This window comes from Malania oleifera, chromosome 8 (genome assembly GCF_029873635.1).
Source record: "Malania oleifera isolate guangnan ecotype guangnan chromosome 8, ASM2987363v1, whole genome shotgun sequence".
Classification (NCBI taxonomy): Eukaryota; Viridiplantae; Streptophyta; class Magnoliopsida; order Santalales; family Ximeniaceae; genus Malania; species Malania oleifera.
In genome coordinates, this window is record NC_080424.1 from 2,823,172 (window position 1) to 2,845,165 (window position 21,994).

At 37.0% G+C, this 21,994-nt stretch overlaps 1 protein-coding gene and 1 pseudogene across 1 annotated transcript; both read left to right on the top strand.

Annotated features, from left to right (window-relative positions):
* Positions 1–184: 184 nt before the first annotated feature.
* On the top strand, positions 185–3,909 carry LOC131161792 (mannan endo-1,4-beta-mannosidase 5-like). Its single transcript, XM_058117756.1, has 5 exons — positions 185–532; positions 691–885; positions 999–1,121; positions 1,233–1,435; positions 3,510–3,909. The coding sequence occupies exons 1-5, from the start codon at positions 185–187 to the stop codon at positions 3,907–3,909; spliced, it is 1,269 nt and encodes a 422-aa protein (XP_057973739.1).
* A 14,546-nt stretch (positions 3,910–18,455) lies between these two features.
* Positions 18,456–20,528, top strand: LOC131161793 (mannan endo-1,4-beta-mannosidase 5-like; annotated as a pseudogene).
* The last annotated feature ends 1,466 nt before the right edge of the window (positions 20,529–21,994 follow it).

The following is a 21,994-nucleotide window of genomic DNA, read 5'->3' on the forward strand; positions in this document are numbered from 1 at the left end:
ACATTCTTTCTTTCATTCCAAAACAGAGGTTTTAACATGAACTCTTCGCATTGAATGATTTCCGTATCGAATCAAATGCTATATTATAAATAGCCCATCAGCCATAAACTCCTTCCCTCGTGCTCCACCAGTCATCATTTCTTTAGGAGAAAAAAAAAAATAAATTAAAAGGGAGCAGCTAGCTATGGGTTGTTTTAGTAGAACAAGCTGCTGCTATGTTTGTGGAGTGCTACTGTTTATCTTTGTTGCTCTTCATGCTTGTGAAGCTCGGCAGGTTCCCGGCAATGGAGGGTTTGTGAGAACAAAGGGAACCAGGTTTGTGGTCGATGGATCTCGTTTTCTCTTTAATGGGTTCAACGCCTACTGGATGATGCACGTCGCCGCTGAGCCCGCGGAGAGGCACAAAGTCTCCGAGGTCTTCGGCGACGCAGCTGCAGCTGGTCTCTCCGTCTGCCGCACTTGGGCTTTCGGCGATGGTGGCGACACCGCGCTGCAGATATCCCCCGGCGTTTACGACGAACGTGTTTTCCAGGTTATTTCGTTATATATTTATCGACAACATTAAATATCTCGATTCTGTCACCGTGCGTCTGGCCGGGATATTACCCAACGCGCAAGATCCGAACTGGGATTTCTTGTATTAGATTTTTTTTGTTAACTAATTTTGTAATGTGATATTAATCAATTCAGGCATTGGATTTTGTGATCTGGGAAGCACGAAAGTATGGAATTAGGTTAATTTTGAGTTTCGTGAACAACTACGATGACTTCGGAGGGCGAGCGCAGTACGTGCGGTGGGCTCAAGGCGCCGGAGCTTCGATCAACAGGGCTGATGATTTCTACACGGACCCAGTGGTGAAGAATTACTACAAGAATCACGTCAAGGCAATAACTACGTACATGCATAGACTAATAAATTAATTCCACCCTTGCATGCATGGCTTTGTATACGTATACGCAATTCAATTCTAAACAATGTCTGAATTTTGAATTCGCAGAGAGTAACCACGAGGTTCAACACCATCACCGGAACTGTTTACAGAGACGACCCGACGATCATGGCGTGGGAGCTCATGAACGAGCCTCGCTGCCAATCTGATTACTCTGGAAGAACAATTAACGTAAGTGATGAAATTTATAAATTCTATAATGATGAATCATTAAAACGTACGTTTTGATCTATATATACATCGTGAGTACGTACGTAACTGCGGATGCATGCATGCATGCAGGGCTGGGTTGAAGAGATGGCAGCTTACGTGAAATCCATAGACAATAAGCACTTGCTTGAAATAGGAATGGAGGGGTATTATGGGGACTCAATGCCAGAGAAGAAACAGAACAATCCTGGTTACCAAGTTGGCACAGATTTCATTAGTAGCAATCTCATCAGAGAGATAGACTTTGTCACCATTCACGCATATCCCGATATATGGTAATTATTTAATTTGGGCATCGTCATAGATTAGTCCCTACTACAAAAAATAAAATTTATTAGAGTATATTAAATATACATTATTTTCAAAAAAATATTTTTTAAAAATATTTTCAGCATAGGATTGATCATAATGAGACTATATAGGTGATTTATCTATCTACATTTTAAATTCTATGGAATTTTTCGTAGGAAAATGCTAAAAATCTTAAAAATTAGTCATTTCGAAGTCCTGTCAAACAGAGGTAGATAATTTTTTAAATAAAATTTGAAAGGAGATGTTAAAATATTACCCTATACCATGCACAAATGCCTTGCTAAATTAAGTGATCAATTTAAATGAATTAATTAGTTCCCTAATCATTGTCATTCTATTTCTTCACTAACAATATATATATATATATATATATATATATATATATATATTGATAACTTAGCTTTATACACTTTATATATAAGTCATCAATTCAACATTGGATAAAATGAGAAAAGGTAACTAACTTATCACATAATATCCTCTTTTTTTTTTTTTTCATATTTTTTTCTTGAAACTCCATTTTAGGCAAGCCTTTCAGATTCATCTAGACAGCACCAAATAGGGAAGATGAAAATATTGTCGCTCTCCCATTGACATATTCTTGGTATTCACTAGGTAAACAATAAGTGGAGAATTGAATATGAGAACTTGGAATCAACAAAACTCAATTTGGCCTTTACCACTTGAGGATACTAATAATATTTATTCCATGCACACACAAAACGATGTTAATTCTTTCAACTAAGATAACATTTTTTTATATTAAATATTAAAATAGAGGAGATCCTAGTTCTAGCACTCTGCACCTTATATATATATATATATATACACACGCGCACATACAAATGGGGAGGCAGAAGCAATAAGGTTCAATGCATGCATCTTGTTCATCCCATTCTCCAATAGAAGCATGTCATGAAATGAGAAAAGAGCACCATACATGTGGGTTCGACGGCCACATCAATATTACACAACATGACGTGCGTGTTGATGACAATAAAACAAACAAAAAAAGACATTTAAATGTAGCTGAATTATTTCGTATGATGAGCATACATTAATTAGATTCTTTATTTAAAGAATAATACTTTGTTTTTATCATGTTATATATGAACAGTTCTAGGTTTTGAATTTAGAAAAAGGGTGAGAATTGAAAGGATTGGGGATGGAAGATGGGTATATTTGTATAGTTTATGTCTAACAATAATAACACTAATGATATGTGCTATTTTAATTATGATAAATAGTTAAACTTCAAAATTATACTATTTTAAATGTTTGTGCATAATTCATATCTTAGTAATGTTAGACTTTCAAAAAAAAAAAAAAAAAAAGTATTCAGCCAACACGATCCTAGTCACTCACAAGTTTGAATGAACCCCACATTTGACCATGCATTCTACTCTGAGTCTATAAGTTAAGATTCTTTTGAGATACCATTCTTTTCAGGAAATGTTTGCACCTTTCTATAAATTACGAGAAAATATTAGGTGCATCAGGTATATACACCGGATCTAATATGATTTCATCATGTGTACAAAAATGTTCAAATTTAATTAAAATCCATACACATGAAAAAATTATATTAGATCAAGTGTATACATCAAGTGTATAATAATTTCTATAGTTTGGCCATTAAACCTAATTATCTAGCTTAGTCATATATTCTATAGGAAAGTGCTTTTTCTAAATTCTTTACTAAAAATACCATCTCCATTTGACATCGGGCCCATGCAACTCTAACTTTTTCAACTAACTTAAACAATAATTCACGGATAAGGCTAGCTAGCGGGACCCTATTTTATGTAATTAGTTTAAGGACATGATTTTGAGCACTGACTTAATGTAGAATTTGGATTTATATAGATTTAATTTAGATAAACATTTTAATGTAATTTTAAAATATATATTCAAAAATTTATACAAATCTAAGTTTAAGGTCTGAAATTTGATTACATGCACAAATTAACACTGCATGCATAATAGTGAAATGTTTATATAAAACCCTAAGTTAAGTTTATGGTTTATTTTTTGAAGGTTGGTCGGACAAAGTGAGAACTCGCAAATGGATTTCATGCAAAGGTGGATGTCAAGCCACTGGACAGACTCCAAAAAGATACTAAAGAAGCCATTGGTGATTACAGAGTTTGGGAAATCAAGCAAAGATCCTGGGTACACTATCAATGCTAGGGAATCCTATTTGAACAGTGTCTACACAACCATTAACAACTTCGCCAGATCTGGAAATGGAGGAACAATTGCAGGGAGCTTAGTGTGGCAGCTGATGGCTCAAGGGATGGAACCCTACCACGATGGGTACGAGATCGTCCTGTCCCAGAATCCCTCCACTGCTCGTATCATTTCCGCCGAGTCTCATCAACTCACAACTATGGTGCACGCGTTGAGCAGACTGCATGCTCACCGGGTTCATCATTGAAGAAATGTCTCCATCATGAATGTCTAAAATTTTGATTATTAGGATGTCTCCTCGAAGAAATGTGCATTATATATGCAATGGATATTAGTCATTGAGTTAGCTAGGTCTAGTTATGTTCTTGCATTTTGAAATCAATGTTTTCATTTGTGCTCTCCGTGTGGAGTAATTATGGAGTAATTCTAGTTTTGAATTGATCTTTGGACTTGAATTCTACAATTTTTTTTATCAAAAATTTAATTGACAAGGTATGAAAAATAATTGAATCAGAGTAGAATAGAATAAAAAAAATTAAATAAATAAGCTCAACTTGAAAGGGATGACACATTGAAGTTGCAAACAACTGCAAATGGAGGCCCGCAACTTCCTATTGAATTGACAATGAAGGAGCAGATGATTAACCTCCTCACCTTCCTTCTTGCAAAGAACACACATCGTGGCCAATTTTCATCCTCTCTTTTTTAAATTAATGGTTGTCAGAATTCTGTTATTAATTGCCAACTAGCAAAAGATACTTACCTTTGGAGGGATAAAGATGTTCCAAAGCTTGGCAACGGGTTTAAGGCTTCTGAAATTAATTTTATGAGAATAAGCTTTGTAGAAACTGGCAACTGAGAAAATTTTAGAATTGTTGAGATTCTAGTAGCAAGAATCAGACGAGCCTCTTTTGATTGAAACTTTACTAATCAACTTCAAAGGCCCAACTGCTTGGTTCACCTCCTTTCCGCTAATTTTCCATTTAAAAACCAAATCCCAGAAGGGTATGTCATTAGGGAAGTGCAAAACCTCTACAATTTTAGCCTTTTGATGAGTTGCCATAGCGAACAGGTTGGGGTAAAGGTTTTGAATGGTATTCTTAGTAGCCCATTTGCTTGTCCAAAAGTTTGTTTTACTCCCATCACCAACCAGAATCTTCATATGCTCCCACACTTTCGAATTAAGTTTGAGCATATTCATCTAGAGACTCCCTCCAAAGGCTCTTGAGCGATTGTGATAGTACCAAATTAAATGGGGGGTACTAATACCAAAATTAGAACAAATCACCTTTTTTCCAGAGGCTATTGTCTTCTCTGACGAATCTCCATATCCATTTCCCAAGAAGAGCTTTATTTGTGATCTCCAAATTTTTTTTTCCAATTGCTGTGAGTTGGAAGGCTTGTTGTTTGTCTTCTCACTCTTCTATTTGTTGTGCTGCTGCCCATTGTTGGAGTTTCGCCTGTTAGCTTCTTCTTTGTGTTTTGGTGGTTTTGTTGGTCTTTGTTTTAGTTAGGCTACTGTTGTTGCGTTTCTCTTGGTTTTCCATTTTGTTTAGTGGTTGTCTTGAAGAGTTGGCTTCTTTTCGTTTTCAAGCCTCTGGCTTGAGCTTGTATGCTATGATTTTATTGAATATATTTCATCTTTTACCCTCTCAAAAAAATGTGGATAAATCAAGTGACAAATTTGATTATATTATATTCAATTTAAGTAGATCCCTATGTATATACCAAGCATATGGTGAGGACTCAATAGAAAACATTTGATCATGGGTAAATATCACATGACATGACTAGAATGGAGGATTTAAATGGGTCTTATGTTGTGTCCTTATGTCTACTTACGTCACATATGTACACCGCTTATGTAGTAATTCATGTTTTGAATTGATCTTTCAATTTAAATTCTACAATTTTTTTTTTTTTTTATCAAAAGTTCAATTGACAAGGTATGGAAAATAATTGATTCATGTTTGGCTATGAATGGGTCCGAGTGCTTGGTGGGAGTAAAATAGAAAAAATAAATAAATAAACAAACTCAACTTGAAAGGAATGACCAATTGAGGTTGCAAACAACTGCAAATGGAGGCCCACAACTTCCTACTAAATTGACAATGAAGGAGGATGATTAACCTCCTCACCTTTCTTCTTGCAAAGAACACATATTGTGGCCAATTTCCATCCTCTCTTTTGTGAATTATTGGCTGTTGAAATTCTGTTATTAATTGCCAGCCAGCTAAAGATACTGACCTTTGAAGGGATAAAGATGTTCCAAAGCTTGGCAACATGTTTAAGTCTTCTGAAATGAATTTTTTGAGAAAGAGCTTTGTAGAAACTGGCAACTAAGAAAGTTTTAGAATTGTTGAGATCCTAGTAGTAAGAATTAGATGAGCCTCTTTTGATTGAAACTTTATAAATCAAATTCAAAAGACCAACTGCTTGGTTCACCTCATTTCCTCTAATTTGTCGTTTAAAAACCAAATCCTACGATTGCACCATCAGTTATCACCCGGAAAAGCTAACGTGGTAGTTGATGTGTTGAGTCGGAAGTCGGAACATGCGATAGTGCAGTTGTAGTTCAGCATCATATCAGATAAGATCTGGAATGCCTTGGTATAGAGTTGGTGGCCGGTGATCATCAGACTTTCATTACTAGTTTGGTGATCCAGCTGACTTTATTTGAACGTATTAAAGCCGCGCAGGCTAGTAATGCAGAGTTGATTGAGATTATGGAGAAAGTGCAGCAGGGGTTAGCTGCGGATTTCAACATCTTTGAGGGAGGTGTGTTGAGGTCTGGAACTAGGCTGTGTGTTCCAAACGGCGACGAGATCAGAAGGACAATTCTAGAGGAAGCGCATTGTTCTTTGTATACGGTACATCCTGGTAGTATGAAGATGTATTGTGATTTGCGCGAGACCTTCTCGTAGAGTGGTTTGAAAAGACAAATTGCCCAGTTCATGGAGTAGTGTCTGACGTGTCAGCAGGTGAAAACTGAACATTAGAGTCCTGCAGGGTCGTTACAGCCCTTAGCTATTCTGGAATGGAAATAGGAGCACATTTCCATGGATTTTGTGACTGGATTGCCGCTAGCACTTCATGGGCAAAATGTTATTTGGGTGATCGTGGACAAGTTGACGAAATCTGCTCACTTTTTATGGATGAAGGTTAACTACCCTTTGAGTACGCTAGCAGACTTGTACATGCATGAGATAGTTAGAATGCACGGGGTACCGGTGTCCATTATGTCAAATCGAGACCCGAGGTTTACCTCTCGTTTCTGGAAGAGTTTGCAGGAAGCATTGGGGACGAAACATACTTTTAGTACATCGTTCCACCCCCAGACTGATCGATAGTCGAAGAGAACAATACAGATCTTGGAGGATATGCTTGCGTGTCAAATTTTGGTGGTAGCTGGATGCAATTTATGCCACTAGTAGAGTTTGCCTATAATAATAGCTTCTAGGCTAGTATTGGGATGACACCATTTGAGGTTCTGTATGGTCAGAGGTGTCGATCTCCTCTGTATTGGGATAAAGTTGATGAATGTTAGGTGTTAGGACTTGAACTCGTGCAGCAGGCATCTGAGAAGGTAGGTTTGATCCGGGTGTAGACACCCTATTTTTGCCCTAGCCAAATAAAACAAGGGGTTCCCTTTTTGTTATTATTTTATTATTATTATTATTACTTTCTTATAATTGTTTTTATTACTTATTATTATTATTAATTTACTATAATTATTTTGGATTATTACTATTGCCACTATTATTTTTACTATTACCTTATTATTATTATTATTATTATTTTCTTCAAAATTAATACTTTATTATTATTATTATTATTATTATATTTTATTATTTTCCTATATTACTAGCATATCTATTATCATTATTATTATTTTTCATTTTTATTTATTATTACTAGTACGTTTATTTTATTTTTATTTTACTATAATTACTTGTATTTTTCATTTATTTTATTGTATTATTTATTATTTATTATTATTATTATTATTTTTATGTTGTCATTATTATTATTATTATTTATTACTTTTAATAATAGAATTATTATTTTATTATTATTATTATTATTATTATTATCCTACTAGTATTATTATTACTATAACTATTATTATTATTATTATAAAAAATAAAAACAAAAAAACAAAAAAAGGAAAGTGTGTATTAGGGTTTTGGGGAGATGCCTATTTAAAGGCATGTTTTGGAACCAAAGGGGGAGGAGGCGCTGCACAATACAGCCGGCAGCGCAGAACCGAAACCAAAGAAAAAAAACTCCCAGCCACCATTCCGACCACCAGCCGAAGGACCGGGGGATTCTGCTTCTTCTCCATCTTCTTCCTCCTTCGGACCTCTCTCTCTCGCATCCCCCATCTCCATTCCCCACTCTCTTCTCTCGCCCTCGCCAGTAGCTCCGGTATATCCCATTAAATCCCAGAACCCACTGCCAGACTACCAGCAACCGCCAACCGCACCACCCTCCCCGCAGCAGTGCACCAGCGATCCCAGTAGCCCTCTGCAACCAGCTTCTCAGGCCACCCTCTGTGGCAGTCCTCCTCCAGCCGTTCCAGCCAGCCGAGCTCCTCTGCCTCTCCACGAACCAGCAGCAGAACCGCAGCACCCGCAGCCAAGCTCCACAGGCCACCATCATCTCCGACGAACCAGCGACCTCAATCGCGAAACCATCTCTCCCCCTCATCCTCTCCATCTCCCTGCTGCACAGACACCTTGCGGCCAGCCTATTCCCAGCCGAGGTCCCCCTCTGCAACAACTCCGGTGACAACCCCTTGCTGTTACAACCGTGACAGCTGAGAGCCAGCACCTGCCGCTGCCTCTCTTTCCCGCTGTTGCTCCAGGCACCACAGCCGCAGCCAAGCCCCATGGCAGCACAGCACCACCCGCCGACCACACCAGTTCGTAGCACCCGAACAGAGCCCAGCAGCAGCTCCACCCGAGTCCACGCTCTCGGCTTCGCTGCAACACTATCAGCAGCTGCTGCACGCACTCCAGATTAGATCATCTTCGGCAATACCTCCTGCTACACCAGACAACCTCCGGTTCCACCTCAATCCGGTGACCCAACTCCGGCTTCTGTATTTGTTCCAGCCCCAGCGACCTCCCACTGTGAGTTCTCAACCCACACACACACACTGTTCACGCACTCGTATGTTTATATGCACACACGTTTTTCTTTTTGGTTTTAAAGTTTTAAGTCTTATTTTGGGATTAACATTGTATATGTGTTGAATAATATTTTGTTGGGTTTGAAAAAAAAAAAAACTTTTGTTATTCACATATGTATAGATTAATATTTAATATTTTGGGATAGGGATTCATTATTATAGTATATTTATATACTTGTTTATAGTTGTGTTATTGTGTATATGAAATCAACTTAATACTAATGTTTGTTTTTTTTTTATTATTTTCTTTAACTTTTTTTTTATTATTTACGCATCCATGCGTATTATGTTAATACTAATTGGTTTACTATGATTGTAGTACGGTTTTGACAATTATTATCCATGGTTATATTCCTAATGCTGATATTAATTAACTTATATTTATTGTTTTAGAATTTTTTTTTTATTATTATCAATGTCTATGCTTATGCTATTGCAAATATTGAGTGATTTGTTCTCATTGTTGTAAGACTTCTTTCATTTGTGGGGTAAGTATTCTATTGCTTTGTATTTAAATGTGGTAATTTTCATTGTGTTTATTTAAAGTACATAATATTCAAGTTGTATATTTAACATTTTGAGCTATGGTTGTATATTATCCTGTTGTTGTCATATTATCAGTGTGTATTTATTTTGCATGTTATTATTATTACGTTGCATATTTATTTTATATATATATATATATATATTGCGTATTTATGTAATTATTATTATTATGATGTTTATGTTATTATTGATGACATATTTTTATTGTATATTTAATTTGCACATGTATTATCTTCATTGCCTTAATTGTTTATTGGCATATTTGTATTGTCATTTAATTGCATGAGTAGTTTGTATATTTATTATAGCGATTGCCTCATATAATTATTTGCATATTTATATTATTATTGACTGCGTATTTTATTGTGTTTCTATTTTAGATGTTTGCTATGTTTCCTAAATATCACATTGTTTCCATATGGTATATTTACACACTCGCATAATAGGTTTGTATTTTGAATTATTTCCATAATTTTGTTTGCATGTTCATATAGTGTATACTTTTTATGGGATTTCATTTGTATTGTCATATTTATATATAATATTCGATGTGCATACCATCATTATTATTATTAGTATCATTATTATTATTATTATTATTATTAGCATGTTAGGAAGCATTATTATAGTATTTTTAGTATATACGGTATACATTACGATATTATTACCATGTCTGTGGTTAGTATTACTTATTAGGATATTTTTAGTATTTTAATATACATGGTATTACTTATTATACTGTATATCTAGTATTTTGTACTATGGTACTTATGTTTATATTTTAGTATTATCGTTATTATTTTTAAATAATTTTGATTTTATCCCTATGATTTAAATGCGGGAGTATGAGCCTTCGGGCTTCACGTACCTTAAGCTCTGAGGGAATATATGTATATATTTATTTATTTATTTTCTCTATGTATTTATAAATTCATAAAAAGGAGTAATTTAAAGAATTATTAGATTAACTAAGGGATAAATTCAAATTAATTAGGTACCGTTCGTAAGAACGGACGTGTAGGGGGTGCTCGTACCTTCCCCTTGCGTAACCGAACTCCGGACCCCAACTCTGGTAATGTAGACCGATTCTACCCCTAACGGGGTAGTAATCATGTGTTCTAACCGCACTAAAGGTTAGTGGCGACTCCGACATTCCATATTTTCCTTAAAAATTAAAATCTGATTTTTATTTTGCCGCTCGGGGCACACGCGCTCCCGGGACGCCGCGACACCGGGATAGGATTAAATCGACTTAGAGTTTGTCACGACCCGCTTATTTTCACATATTTTTTTTTATATTTAATAATCAACATCACACATCTCACATTCTAGCTCAGCAGGTCATAATCCACCTAGACCCGTGGGTACCAGGGATACATCAGAACATACAGCAGAAGCCTACGTAGCAGAAAGTATAAAATCATATACATCTCATCATAATGTGCAATACAATATATTAGAGTACTACAATCACTATTTTTTCGTATAAACATTCCAAAAATGGTATCTAGGGACAATTCCCACAAAAATCCAACTGTCCCTACCTAAAACTTACCCTTCGCAGAGCGCAGATAAACAATACTAATTCTGTAGGGTTTTTCCCGCTCTCCTATCTAGGGCTCCTGAAAAGTTAATGAAATTTAGGGGTGAGACACCTCTCAGTAAGGGAAATAAACTATTACTAGTGCGTGACAACATGAGTATTCTGTATTCTACATAAACCATACATAACATATTCAATACTGTTTATAAAATCTGGGAAAACATAAGTACATCAAAATATGGCAGAACATACTGCATTTCATAAACATATCTCATCTCATATCATAATAATAACTTAAAATAACCCTGATAGGTTAGCTGACTGTTGTCATGTATTACCCCCACATGACTGGGTTGTGTGGTCCAAAAGCGGGACCTGACAATGGTTGGTCGACCATTGCTAAGTTGATAGTCTAGTTTGTAGGTTCGATGGGTCTACCCAGACTGGTCCCTACACCAGGGGCGATAACAGCACACTTCTTGAAAATAACCACATTGATAATCCAATCTCACACCACTCCGTACAGCGGCGTTAACACAGATATCATGATCATGAAAACCATGGACACATAGCAACGATACCGTGCAAGTGCTAGCCTAAATCAAGCCAACCAGGTTTTGATATCATATACATATACTAAAACCGTGATACATAAATATCTCATATCATTTATTTTCACATCAATCATATCATTTCATATATATACGTGTATCATGAAAATCATCGGCCCATACGCCGGTATTACACATTTTATCATAGCTCGGTCCGTACGCCAGCTACACATAGCACAGCCCGTACGCTGGCAAACCATAAACACATAACACGACCCGTACGTCGGCAAATCACATCTCATAGCACGGCCCGTACGCCGGCAAATTACATCACATAGCACGGCCCGTACGCCAGTAAATCACAATCACATAGCACGACCTGTACGCCGGCAAATCACATAAAAATCTCGGCCCGTACGCCAGTTTTTCATCATAAAAATCCGTATCATCCACATTCCCAGAAAACAGTATTTCACAACATTTTTACTCATGCCACACCACATATTTTTCACATATTCAACATACGATCATTTTCACAGTATTTTGCAAATATAAAACATATATATATATATATATATATATATATAAACATATACATTTTCCATAAATCAAATGATAAATATAAATATATATATATATATAAATATATATATATATATATATAAATATATATATATATAAATATAAGCATTTTCTCAAAAACATATACTAACTTAGTTTATCCCCTTACTTGGTTCCTGAACAGCCCCTAATAAAGTCTTCCCTGCGCCCCCAGGGTTCCTAACTCAACACCTGAAAATGAAAAAATCCCAGAATTAAACTTCAGTATTTCTAAGCATATAATACTTTCCTCAACTGTCAAAAATTCAAATATTGAGTAGAGAGTTTTTTACCCAAAAGCATTCAAGTTTAACACCTGAGGGGTTCCCTAACCAAAACCCTGAAACTGAAAACCCCCAGTATTAAATTTCAGTATTTTCATGCGCACAATATTTCTTATAACTAACGCAAGACCAAATATGACTTAAAAAACTTTATCTCAACTCTAGGATGATTTCTAACTAGCTTTCTTCCACGATTCGCTATAGTAGATTTGGAGAGAACTCCGTCAGGAGCGTCGTGGTGACTTCGGATTGTCGATCTGGTGAAAATCTAGCCCGAAATCGGCAAAAGAAACAAGGAGAACCAAAGGGGAGAGAGAGAGAGAGAGTGTGTGTGTTAGCTTCTTTAAGAAGCTTAAATTATCTGAATTTTTGTATATATAAAATAGAGGATTTCGTCGATGAGCCCGTTCTTCGTCGACGAGTCCTTCACAAATATCGTCAACGAGACCCTGTATTCGTCAACGAAATTCAAGCTGCCTCAGAACCCCTCTCGGTATTTGCTCATCGACGGAACCCATTGTTTGTCGACGAATTCTCTTAAACCTTCATCGACGAAACCTTGTGTTCGTCAACGAAGCTTGGTAGCTTCCTTTCGTTTCTTTTTCCCAATTTTCCTTTCTTTATTATTTAAATTTCATTTAAAATCCGAGTCGTTACAGAGTTGGCAGAAGAGTTATGTGGATGTTCGCCTCCATGAGTTGAAATTCGAGTTGGGGGGTAAGGTATTTATGAGAATTGCTTAGATGAAAGGGATGATGAGATTTGGAAAGAAGGGCAAGCTGAGCCCGAGGTTTGTTGTACCATTCGAGGTTCTTGAGCGAGTGGGTCAAGTAGCCTACAAGATTGCACAACCCCCCAACACTTTCGAGGATCCATGATGTGTTCCATGTATCCATGTTGAGGAGGTACGTATTGGATCTGTCACATGTTATTAGTTATGAGAACTTGGAAATCGGGTTTACTTTAGCGTACGAGGAGATACCTGTTTAGATTCTGGATTGTAAAGTTCAGAATCTATGTACCAAAGATATATTGTTAGTAAAGATATTGTGGCGGAATCATAAGGTTGAGGGAACTTCTTGGGAATTTGAAACGGAAATACGGCGGAAGTATCCACAGTTGTTCTGAATATGTGTGTGTATTACCCTGCTTTGGTATTGGTATAGGTGGTGAGTCATTGGGAGTGTGTATTATGGCGAACTCCTGAGACGGTTTATGTGTGTAACCACGGTATTCCTTCGCCATAAGTGAGGGCGTGTATATATTATGATGGGGCTACGTTGTATGTGGCTGCCGGTTCTTTTGGAGTTGAGTGTGTATTGGTTGTGTGAATGAGTTCGTAAATGAGAGATTACAAATTTCGAGGACGAAATTTTTGTAAGGAAGAGAGGTTGTAAGAACCCGAACCGTGATATATGGAATAAATAAGAGAAGAGTAAAATAGTAATTAAGTAGGCTTCGTCGACGAAGCCAAAGTTCGTCGACGAAAGCCTTTTTTACTCGGCGATGAATTGTAGAGGCTCGATGATGAGGAGAAGCCAAGAGGTTTTAGGAAATGAAAAATCTCATACTCGTCGATGAGACCACCGCTTCGTTGACGAACGTCCTTCACTAACTCGTCGATGAAGACACCATCTCATCGACGAGACCATCGCTTTATTGACAAACGTCCTTCACTGACTCATCGATGAAGACGCCATCTCATCGATGAGGTTGGCCGAGTCAAAGGGCTATAAATATCCAAATGGTTGCTTCTAAGCTAAGAAATCAAGAAATTCTCTCTCTCTCTCTCTCTCTCTCTCTCTCTCTCTTTCTCTCTCTCTCTCTCTCTCTCGCTCACTCTAGGAACTCGAACCTCGCACTCTCTCTCTAGGAACTCAAACCTCACTCTCTCTCTCTAGATTTCTTCACCGATCATTACCTGAATTGATGATCCAACGTTACCTTGAGGATCGGGGAAGGATTATCTTCAAGATTGGTGGAACGGATCTTCATTCTGAGCATTTTTGGGTTTTGACTCAAAATCGAGGTAAGACTCGGTTTTCAATTCTGTTCTGGTAATTTTGTAGGGAATGAAATTATGAGTATGTTCTGTACTATGGTTTATAGGTTTTGGGAACTTGATTCGTGGTTTAGGAGCCGTAGAAATCGGGATTTGGATTTTGGGGAAAGGTAAGGGGATTCTGTTTATGTTGGTTATTTTCAAAACCAGACTCGGTAGAACTATGGTTCACAATCCTGTGTATGTTTTAGCTACTCATTTGGGGGGATCTAACAGGTAAAATTATGGGTTTTGCATAAAACAGTTTTGGGAAAAAGGGGGCATTGGGTTACATCTCTGGTTTTTTTGGAAAACCATGAATATATTATGATATATATTGTGTTATGGAGATGATCATGCCTTGACTTGTTTTAAATTGTATTATACAAACCATGATTAGTTGTTGTGATTACCAAATAAGTGTGGATTGATGTGTTTTATATGAGCATATAGGAACTGGGTTCTGACTTGTTCTAGGTTGTGGGCTCTATATCCAAGGGCGTGAGCCTTACCGGCTGATCACCGAAGGGTGTGGATCCACCAGTTGTATCGGTACGATGCCATGGGTGCCTAGGGCTACGCCATGTGCTGGGGATGCCGTGTAATGCGGGTCGACTTTGGGCCGAAGGGTGTGACAACATCGGGTTACTTGATTATGTTTGTGTGCGTGTGATGCACTATACTAGAACTGTTTTGTGTAAATACTGGAATTGTATTGAAATGTGTATGTTTTATGTCATGATAACACTCATATTCCACACACCGATATAACTTGGATCTGTCTTACTGAGAAGTGTCTCACCCTTATCGTATGTACATGTTTTTTAGGTCCTTCAAGTAACCGGAACTAGCGTCATTGTGTTAGGAGCATAATGGTCGGTGTACTGCGGATAGTGCTTGTGTAAGTACTAGGACTCTGTCGGGTTGCCGTTTTGGGGTTTTGGATGGCACCTGAGTTTATATTTTGTATTATGGAGCGTAGACTCCTTTTGTATAGACTCTAGTATGGTACCGTTTATGTATAGAAAGAACATTTTCTGCTGCATATACGTCGTGTATGTGAATGTGTATAGGGTGTACGAGAACTTCACAGGATCGGACCCTCATTCATTATAGTATCATTGATGTTTTGTATGATACATGGACAGTTAGGTTATTACATCACATCCTAGGTCTCATTGTCGGGTTCGGGGCGTGACATCCAAAATCATAGAAAGTTAAGAAATTTCATTTTAGCAACCATTAGTTGGAAAATGTGGAAGGAAAAGAATAGTAGGATGTTTTAGGACAAATCTTGGGCCATCGATAGCATGGTTGGGAAGGTCTTTGGTAATCTATTCTTTAGGGACAAACTTTTGCATATCTTAAATTCTATGTCTTGGATGAATTTTATGTTGTTCTTACAACCCAGATATATAAGTCACTCTATATTTAGGTCAAACTCCTTGCTTTAGTTTATGCATTTGAACGAAATCTTTTATACCTTCTTCTTTTTTTTAAGTGATAGTTATATTTTAATTTTAATCTTGCAATAGAAAACATTTTAAGAAGAATGAACAGAAAAAATTCAAATTGAAAAATCTGCGCATGCACAAAAGCATATGTGACATGCCATGATTCGACATCTATGGACGGTGTCACTTAAATCACGTAAATCATAAGCAATTAAACATGCAAGACCATGCATGCATACGTACGTATATAATATTGGTGATATGACAAATTCCGAACATGAAGTCTAATATTGTCATGCTCCCACCGACACAGCGCGGAGCACAGGCCGCCGCAGTGGGGCGCGGGCTCTGAGACCTCCCACTGCACCACCCACCGGCCGGCTAGTGTCACCCCCGCACGGCGGCAACTACCGGGCCACCGCATCCACCAGAAAAACCAGAAATCAGTCGATGCATAGTGCCACCAAATCCTTTGGTCCCACGTACGTGTAACTTATCTCTTGCGGGAATATAACCGCACCCTGATAAGGTTGTTGCACCTATGACGCGTTCACGGCACATTTTTCTAGTCTTACACGAATTTGGAAAAAAAATATTTGGGTGACCAAACCAATGTTTTGAAATTTGAAAAGTTCACGGTCAGGCGGACCAAGTGGTCCGGTGGTCGAATCAGTCACCTCATGATGTTATAAAATATTTATAGATATAAATTTGTATTTAATTTTAAGTTTTGTCAACAGTTATTTTAATTTATTTTTTTTTTAAGAAAAATTAGAATTTTAATTTACAAAATTACCCTTGAGTTAAATGGGTTTGACCATTTTATTGTAAAAGTTTTTTTTAAATAAAAATAAATATACATATAAATTCATAATTATAAATACTAAATGGTTATGCCATATAAATTCATAATATATTTAACTTTAAAGTTTGTATTATTTTTTATTTTTAAATTTTAGAATTTTGATTTATAAAATTAGCCTTCAGTTAAATGAGTTTAACCATTTTAACATAACAATATTTTTTTAAAAATAATTCTTAAATTAAAATAAATAAATCGGTTTGACCTCACAACAAACCTAATTTACACCGGCTCGCATCATTTTCGATTTTCAGCTAACACCTGGACCGGACATGTGGCCAGTTTCGGTTGAACCAAGTTGAGTCGACCGGTCCCGCCTAATTTTTATAACATTGGACCAAACTATGTGTTAAATCATGCTACATATGTTTCTAAAGGGTTAAACTATATATAACATAATTTCAGTAGTGAGGAGATGACAACTTAGAGCATGCAAGTCTTTCTCACTAGAATTGGGTTCAAGACCATTATATTTGGCATTAGAGTTAGTACCCTAAAGGTATTATTGTGTGGGACCTTGCTTAGAGGTCCTCTAACGGCATGTGAGGGATTAGACAATAAGAAAGAATCTCACACTCTCGATGACAATGAATGTGTACTAGGAGAACCCTTGACTTGTAAATATAGTATTGATTATAACTATTTGAATCACTTTTTATGGGACAAACTCATGAGATTAATGGGGTAAAGCGAATAATATCTTATCGAATTTGGACGAAAAATCGTTACAATATATGTGAAAATCTTAAACATGAAAAATATATATAATAGAGGATTTGCATAGTAAATTATGAGTCAAAATCTTTGTACAAACTCCTATCAACCTCTCTTTAATTAAATATTTTTGTTACTTGTGGGCATACACCATTTGTCTACTGACAATTCTAAATTTAAGATTTTTAGAGAGGTGCAAGATAAGAAGATTTGCATATAGAGAATGATGACATTCTCAACAGTGTACTCGTCACATCCATCATATGGATATGTATGGCATTCCATTCCCATTGTCACTAGCTAGCTTTGATGATATCAATCGGTCCCATATATATATATATAATATGCGTGTCCAAATTAGAAGACCCAAGCATGCGTTATTTATTATCCTACACAGAGTTGTTTTATCACGGCACGTACAATTGATCACTCTCTAAATCCTTGTCTAATTCCTGATATAGATGCTGACATATTAATTAATTAACTAACTAATTAAGTTATGAGTATCTGATCACTTATTATTATCACTTGATTCGGCACATAATTAAGTAGAATATATAAAAAGTCCCTTTTATTTTTAGATACACTCAAAAGAATTTTAACTTATTTAACTAGCCTTCATATATTTATATTTTCACCTTCTTAAAAATATTTTTAAAATTACTGCCATTAATTTCCAAGTTCAGCCAACCCCCTATCTCCCCCCTAATCTATTCACCACCCACCCCCCTTAACATGTAAATGCTTCCTCTCTCTCTCTCTCTCTCTCTCTCTCTCTCTCTCTCTCTCTCTCTCTCTCTCTCTCTCTCTCTCTTTTAAAAGTAAAAAAGGTTAAATTTAGTCTACATATAATGCCAAACCCAGAAGAGTTTCCTCACGTCCATTGCATATATTTTTTCATCGAAGCAATTAAAATTGGAGCATCCTTTGAAATTAGGAACTGCATTCTCTGGGGGCTTTTGGTCCTAATTGTTTCCATGGCATTGGCATTCCAATGCGAAGGCATGGGGTTTATTACAACTAGAGAGACCCAGTTCATGGTGGAAGGCTCTACTTTCTTCTTCAATGGCTTCAACTCCTACTGGCTCATGGACGTTGCATCCAACCCAAGCCAAAGATACAAGGTTTCCAACGTGTTCCGGGATGCCGCCGCTTCCGGACTCTCCATCTGCCGCACTTGGGCTTTCAGCGACGGCGCCAGCCGCGCCCTCCAGACATCTCCCGGCATCTACAACCAGAGTTTGTTCGAGGTTTATTTTCATTAATTTTAGTATTACGAAAATGTTGGCGTTCTTAGAGTAACCGAAAGACATTTTGAGAAGATAAAGGCCGAATGTGGATCCCACTGCGTGAGCTCCACATGTAGTCCCTATCTTGCTGAGATGACTACCACCTCGAAAAGGCTAACGCTTCCTACTCCTACCTATTAAGTTCTCCGGAAGACGTTTGTAAATTTATCGTCATATTATTTACTATAATTCTTTTCCTATATCCTAAAAATTGAGAGAGAGAGAGAGAGAGAGAGAGAGAGAGAGAGAGAGAGAGAGAGAGAGAGAGAAGAAGAGGAAACTGATGCATGCACGTACATATATACGTGCATGAATTAACTAGTCATTTATGTTTATCTAAGCATTTATGGGTCTAAGCTAAACTAGTTAATCACATGCTTACTTGTTGTACAATTAAATTAAATAACACAGATTTGTTTTTCCAAAAGGTTTAATTTTTCACATTTCTATAGATAAGAAGTTATGAAATTCGAAACCTATTTGGCCAACAACGAAAACATTGTCTATGTTTTTAGCAAGGTGAGAAGATATCTATTGATGATCGCTTAATGCTAGTTACCAGGCACTTGACTTTGTGGTTTCGGAAGCTCAAAAGTATAGTATTCGTCAAATCTTAAGTTTGGTCAATAATTGAAAAGACTATGAAGGAATATCGTGAGTTGAGCTAAAAGTGTGGGCATCTCAATTAATAGCAATGACGATTTTTACACCAATGCAGTCCTCAAAGGTTATTACAAGAACCACATCAAGGTAAAATATCCGTACTATCTACTAAAGTTGAACTTGCAGGTGCACTTTTGGGTGAACAGGTGTTGACTAATTAGGAGGCAATGTGTATCCTATGTTTATAATTGACATGTTCATTAATTAATAACTTTATGAGTCGATATCGACCAGAAAATTCTTACGAGGATAAACACAATCACTAAAGTTGCATACAAAGATGACCCAACCATTATGGGATGGGAACTAATGAACGAACCTCATTGTCAAGTTGACATTTATGAAAATACCTTAACTGTGAGTCTCGAAATTATTTTTTAATATATGTATACCCATGTAGTCAACTTCTAATATATATTTAAATGTTTGTGATATTGTATCTATAATATGACTAGAAGGATGGGTTCAAAAGATGGCTTCTTATGTTAAATCTATAGATAATAAACACTTGTTGGAGATAAGCCTAGAGGGCTTTTATGGGGAATCCATCCCAAACCAAAAGCAGTACAATCCAGAGGTGGCTTGTTTGGCACGAATTTTATTACCAATAACCAAATTGAAGAGATTGATTTTACCACTATACAAGCATATCCTATGCTTGTTAAGTTTTAGCATCATCAATTAATTTACTTGTATCCTTTATATACATATATAATGGAAGGTATTTATATAAATTGATTGAGACATGTAAAACAACAACCTCTATCACACATGTCCATTTAAACACAAGTTTGATCTCATAAAACTCCAACTCAAGACTATTGCAAAAGCTTGTCGAAGCTAGTTACATTTTTTTTTTCCTTTTGTAATTCGAAAAAGTGGGAGGTTGATGAGTTTGGTGTCCCCAAAGGTAAACGATTAATTAACCATTTGAGTCTAGATTCATAATAAATAAAATAAAAATAATTAGTAAAGTAATTAGTACTTACACATGTGTACTTTCTTAATAGGCTCTCTGGCCAAAATGAAACCTCTCAAATGACATTTGTGCAAAGGTGGATGGAAAGCCACTCAGTAGATTCAAAAATTGTTGTAAACACCCTAATTTTAACCCGGTCATTTTAGGGAGACCCGATATAGTAAAAAAGCCGACTTTGTATTCCGAGAGTGGGAAGATCCTTGTCGAAATATCTAATCAAGTCCCGAGCTTTCAAAATCGAGTTCTAGTTTTCAAATCGAGTCCCAATTATTTCAAAAGGAGTCTGGTCTTTTTTTTAATCAAGTTTTGGCTTTTTAGTGGAGTCTAGTTATTTTTAACTGAGACTTGGTATTTTTAAATTAAGGCCTAGTGTTTTAATTGAGTCCCAGTATTTTTAAATTGCACTCCAGTGTTTTAACTGGGTCTTGATTATTTATAGTCGAGTCCCAATGATTTTAAATCGAGCCCAGCATATTAATTGAGTTTTGTCGCGTTTAAAACGAGTCCCCATATTTTTAGATTCGGTGTTTCATTTTATTTCATAACTTTAATCGTGTCCCAGATTTTTTTCGTGAAAGTTGAGTATTTTTCTTGGGGCCTTATTTTATGGAATAAAAAAAAAAAATGGGGCTTGAAGGCTTTTTGCATGGGCCATGCAAGGCCTATGCGTGAGTGTGTGTATGTGTTTCAAAACCATGAAGGGGGGGGGGGGGGGAACCCTACCCTCCCATGCTTCCCCTTTCCTCTTCTATAAAGAAAGTCATCTCTCTCAACTCACAGTAGGCCGGAGCCCCCTGTTCTCCCTCTCTCGCTTTCTCATCTCTCCCTCTCTAACTGATCACGCTGCCGCCCCCTTCTCCACTATACAGAACAAGCCCTCCCCCCTCACTCTCCGCACCCTCACACACACACACACACTCCACTTTCTTGCTTCACCCTTCTCTGGCCACAACTCATAGCCTGCAACTCTCCTTCCCCAATACCAGACTTTTACACACAGCAGCCCTCCTCACTCACTCTCAAACTCCATCTCACGAATAGCCGCCTCTCCACCATAACACCAGCAGAAGCCACCCTCCAACTCTCACAACCACCCACATGGCCACGCAGGCGAACCGCCACTCACACTGCCGTTGCCATCAACTCTTCGCCCGCTGTCATCGTTGTCTCCGTCGGCTGCTGCAACTCTGGCCACCCTCACGGCTAGCCCTGTCGACACCCACCGCTTCCCGTCGTTCGTCGTCGCCCGCAGCACCACCCAACCCTAGCAGCTCCGGTAGTGCTCCCTCCCCTTGTGGTAAGTTTCCTGCATATACAGGAAGGTATATAGACATATGTATATATATATATTGGTCTTAATTGCATTGCAAAGTTTAAATTTTTATTGTATATTTAAATCTGTAAATCTGGCTGGATGTCTTCTGGCAAAGAATTAATGTAGACTTGTCTGAGATTGTCATCATGAAATCCACCAAGAAGATAATATCGCTTGGACATCCTTTGATAATGAAAATCAAGATCTTTTCTTTTTAAAGAACAACATCTCATTTCAAAATATTCTTGTTGAACTTCATTGGCATGAATGTCTGGATCTCCGACGAATTCTCGATAA

Coding starts and splice junctions, on each gene's coding strand:
- LOC131161792 (XM_058117756.1), top strand. CDS start 185: ATGGGTTGTTTTAGTAGAACAAGCTGCTGCTATGTTTGTGGAGTGCTA. Junction 533..690: donor ACGACGAACGTGTTTTCCAG/GTTATTTCGTTA, acceptor TAATCAATTCAG/GCATTGGATTTTGTGATCTG. Junction 886..998: donor ACTACAAGAATCACGTCAAG/GCAATAACTACG, acceptor TTGAATTCGCAG/AGAGTAACCACGAGGTTCAA.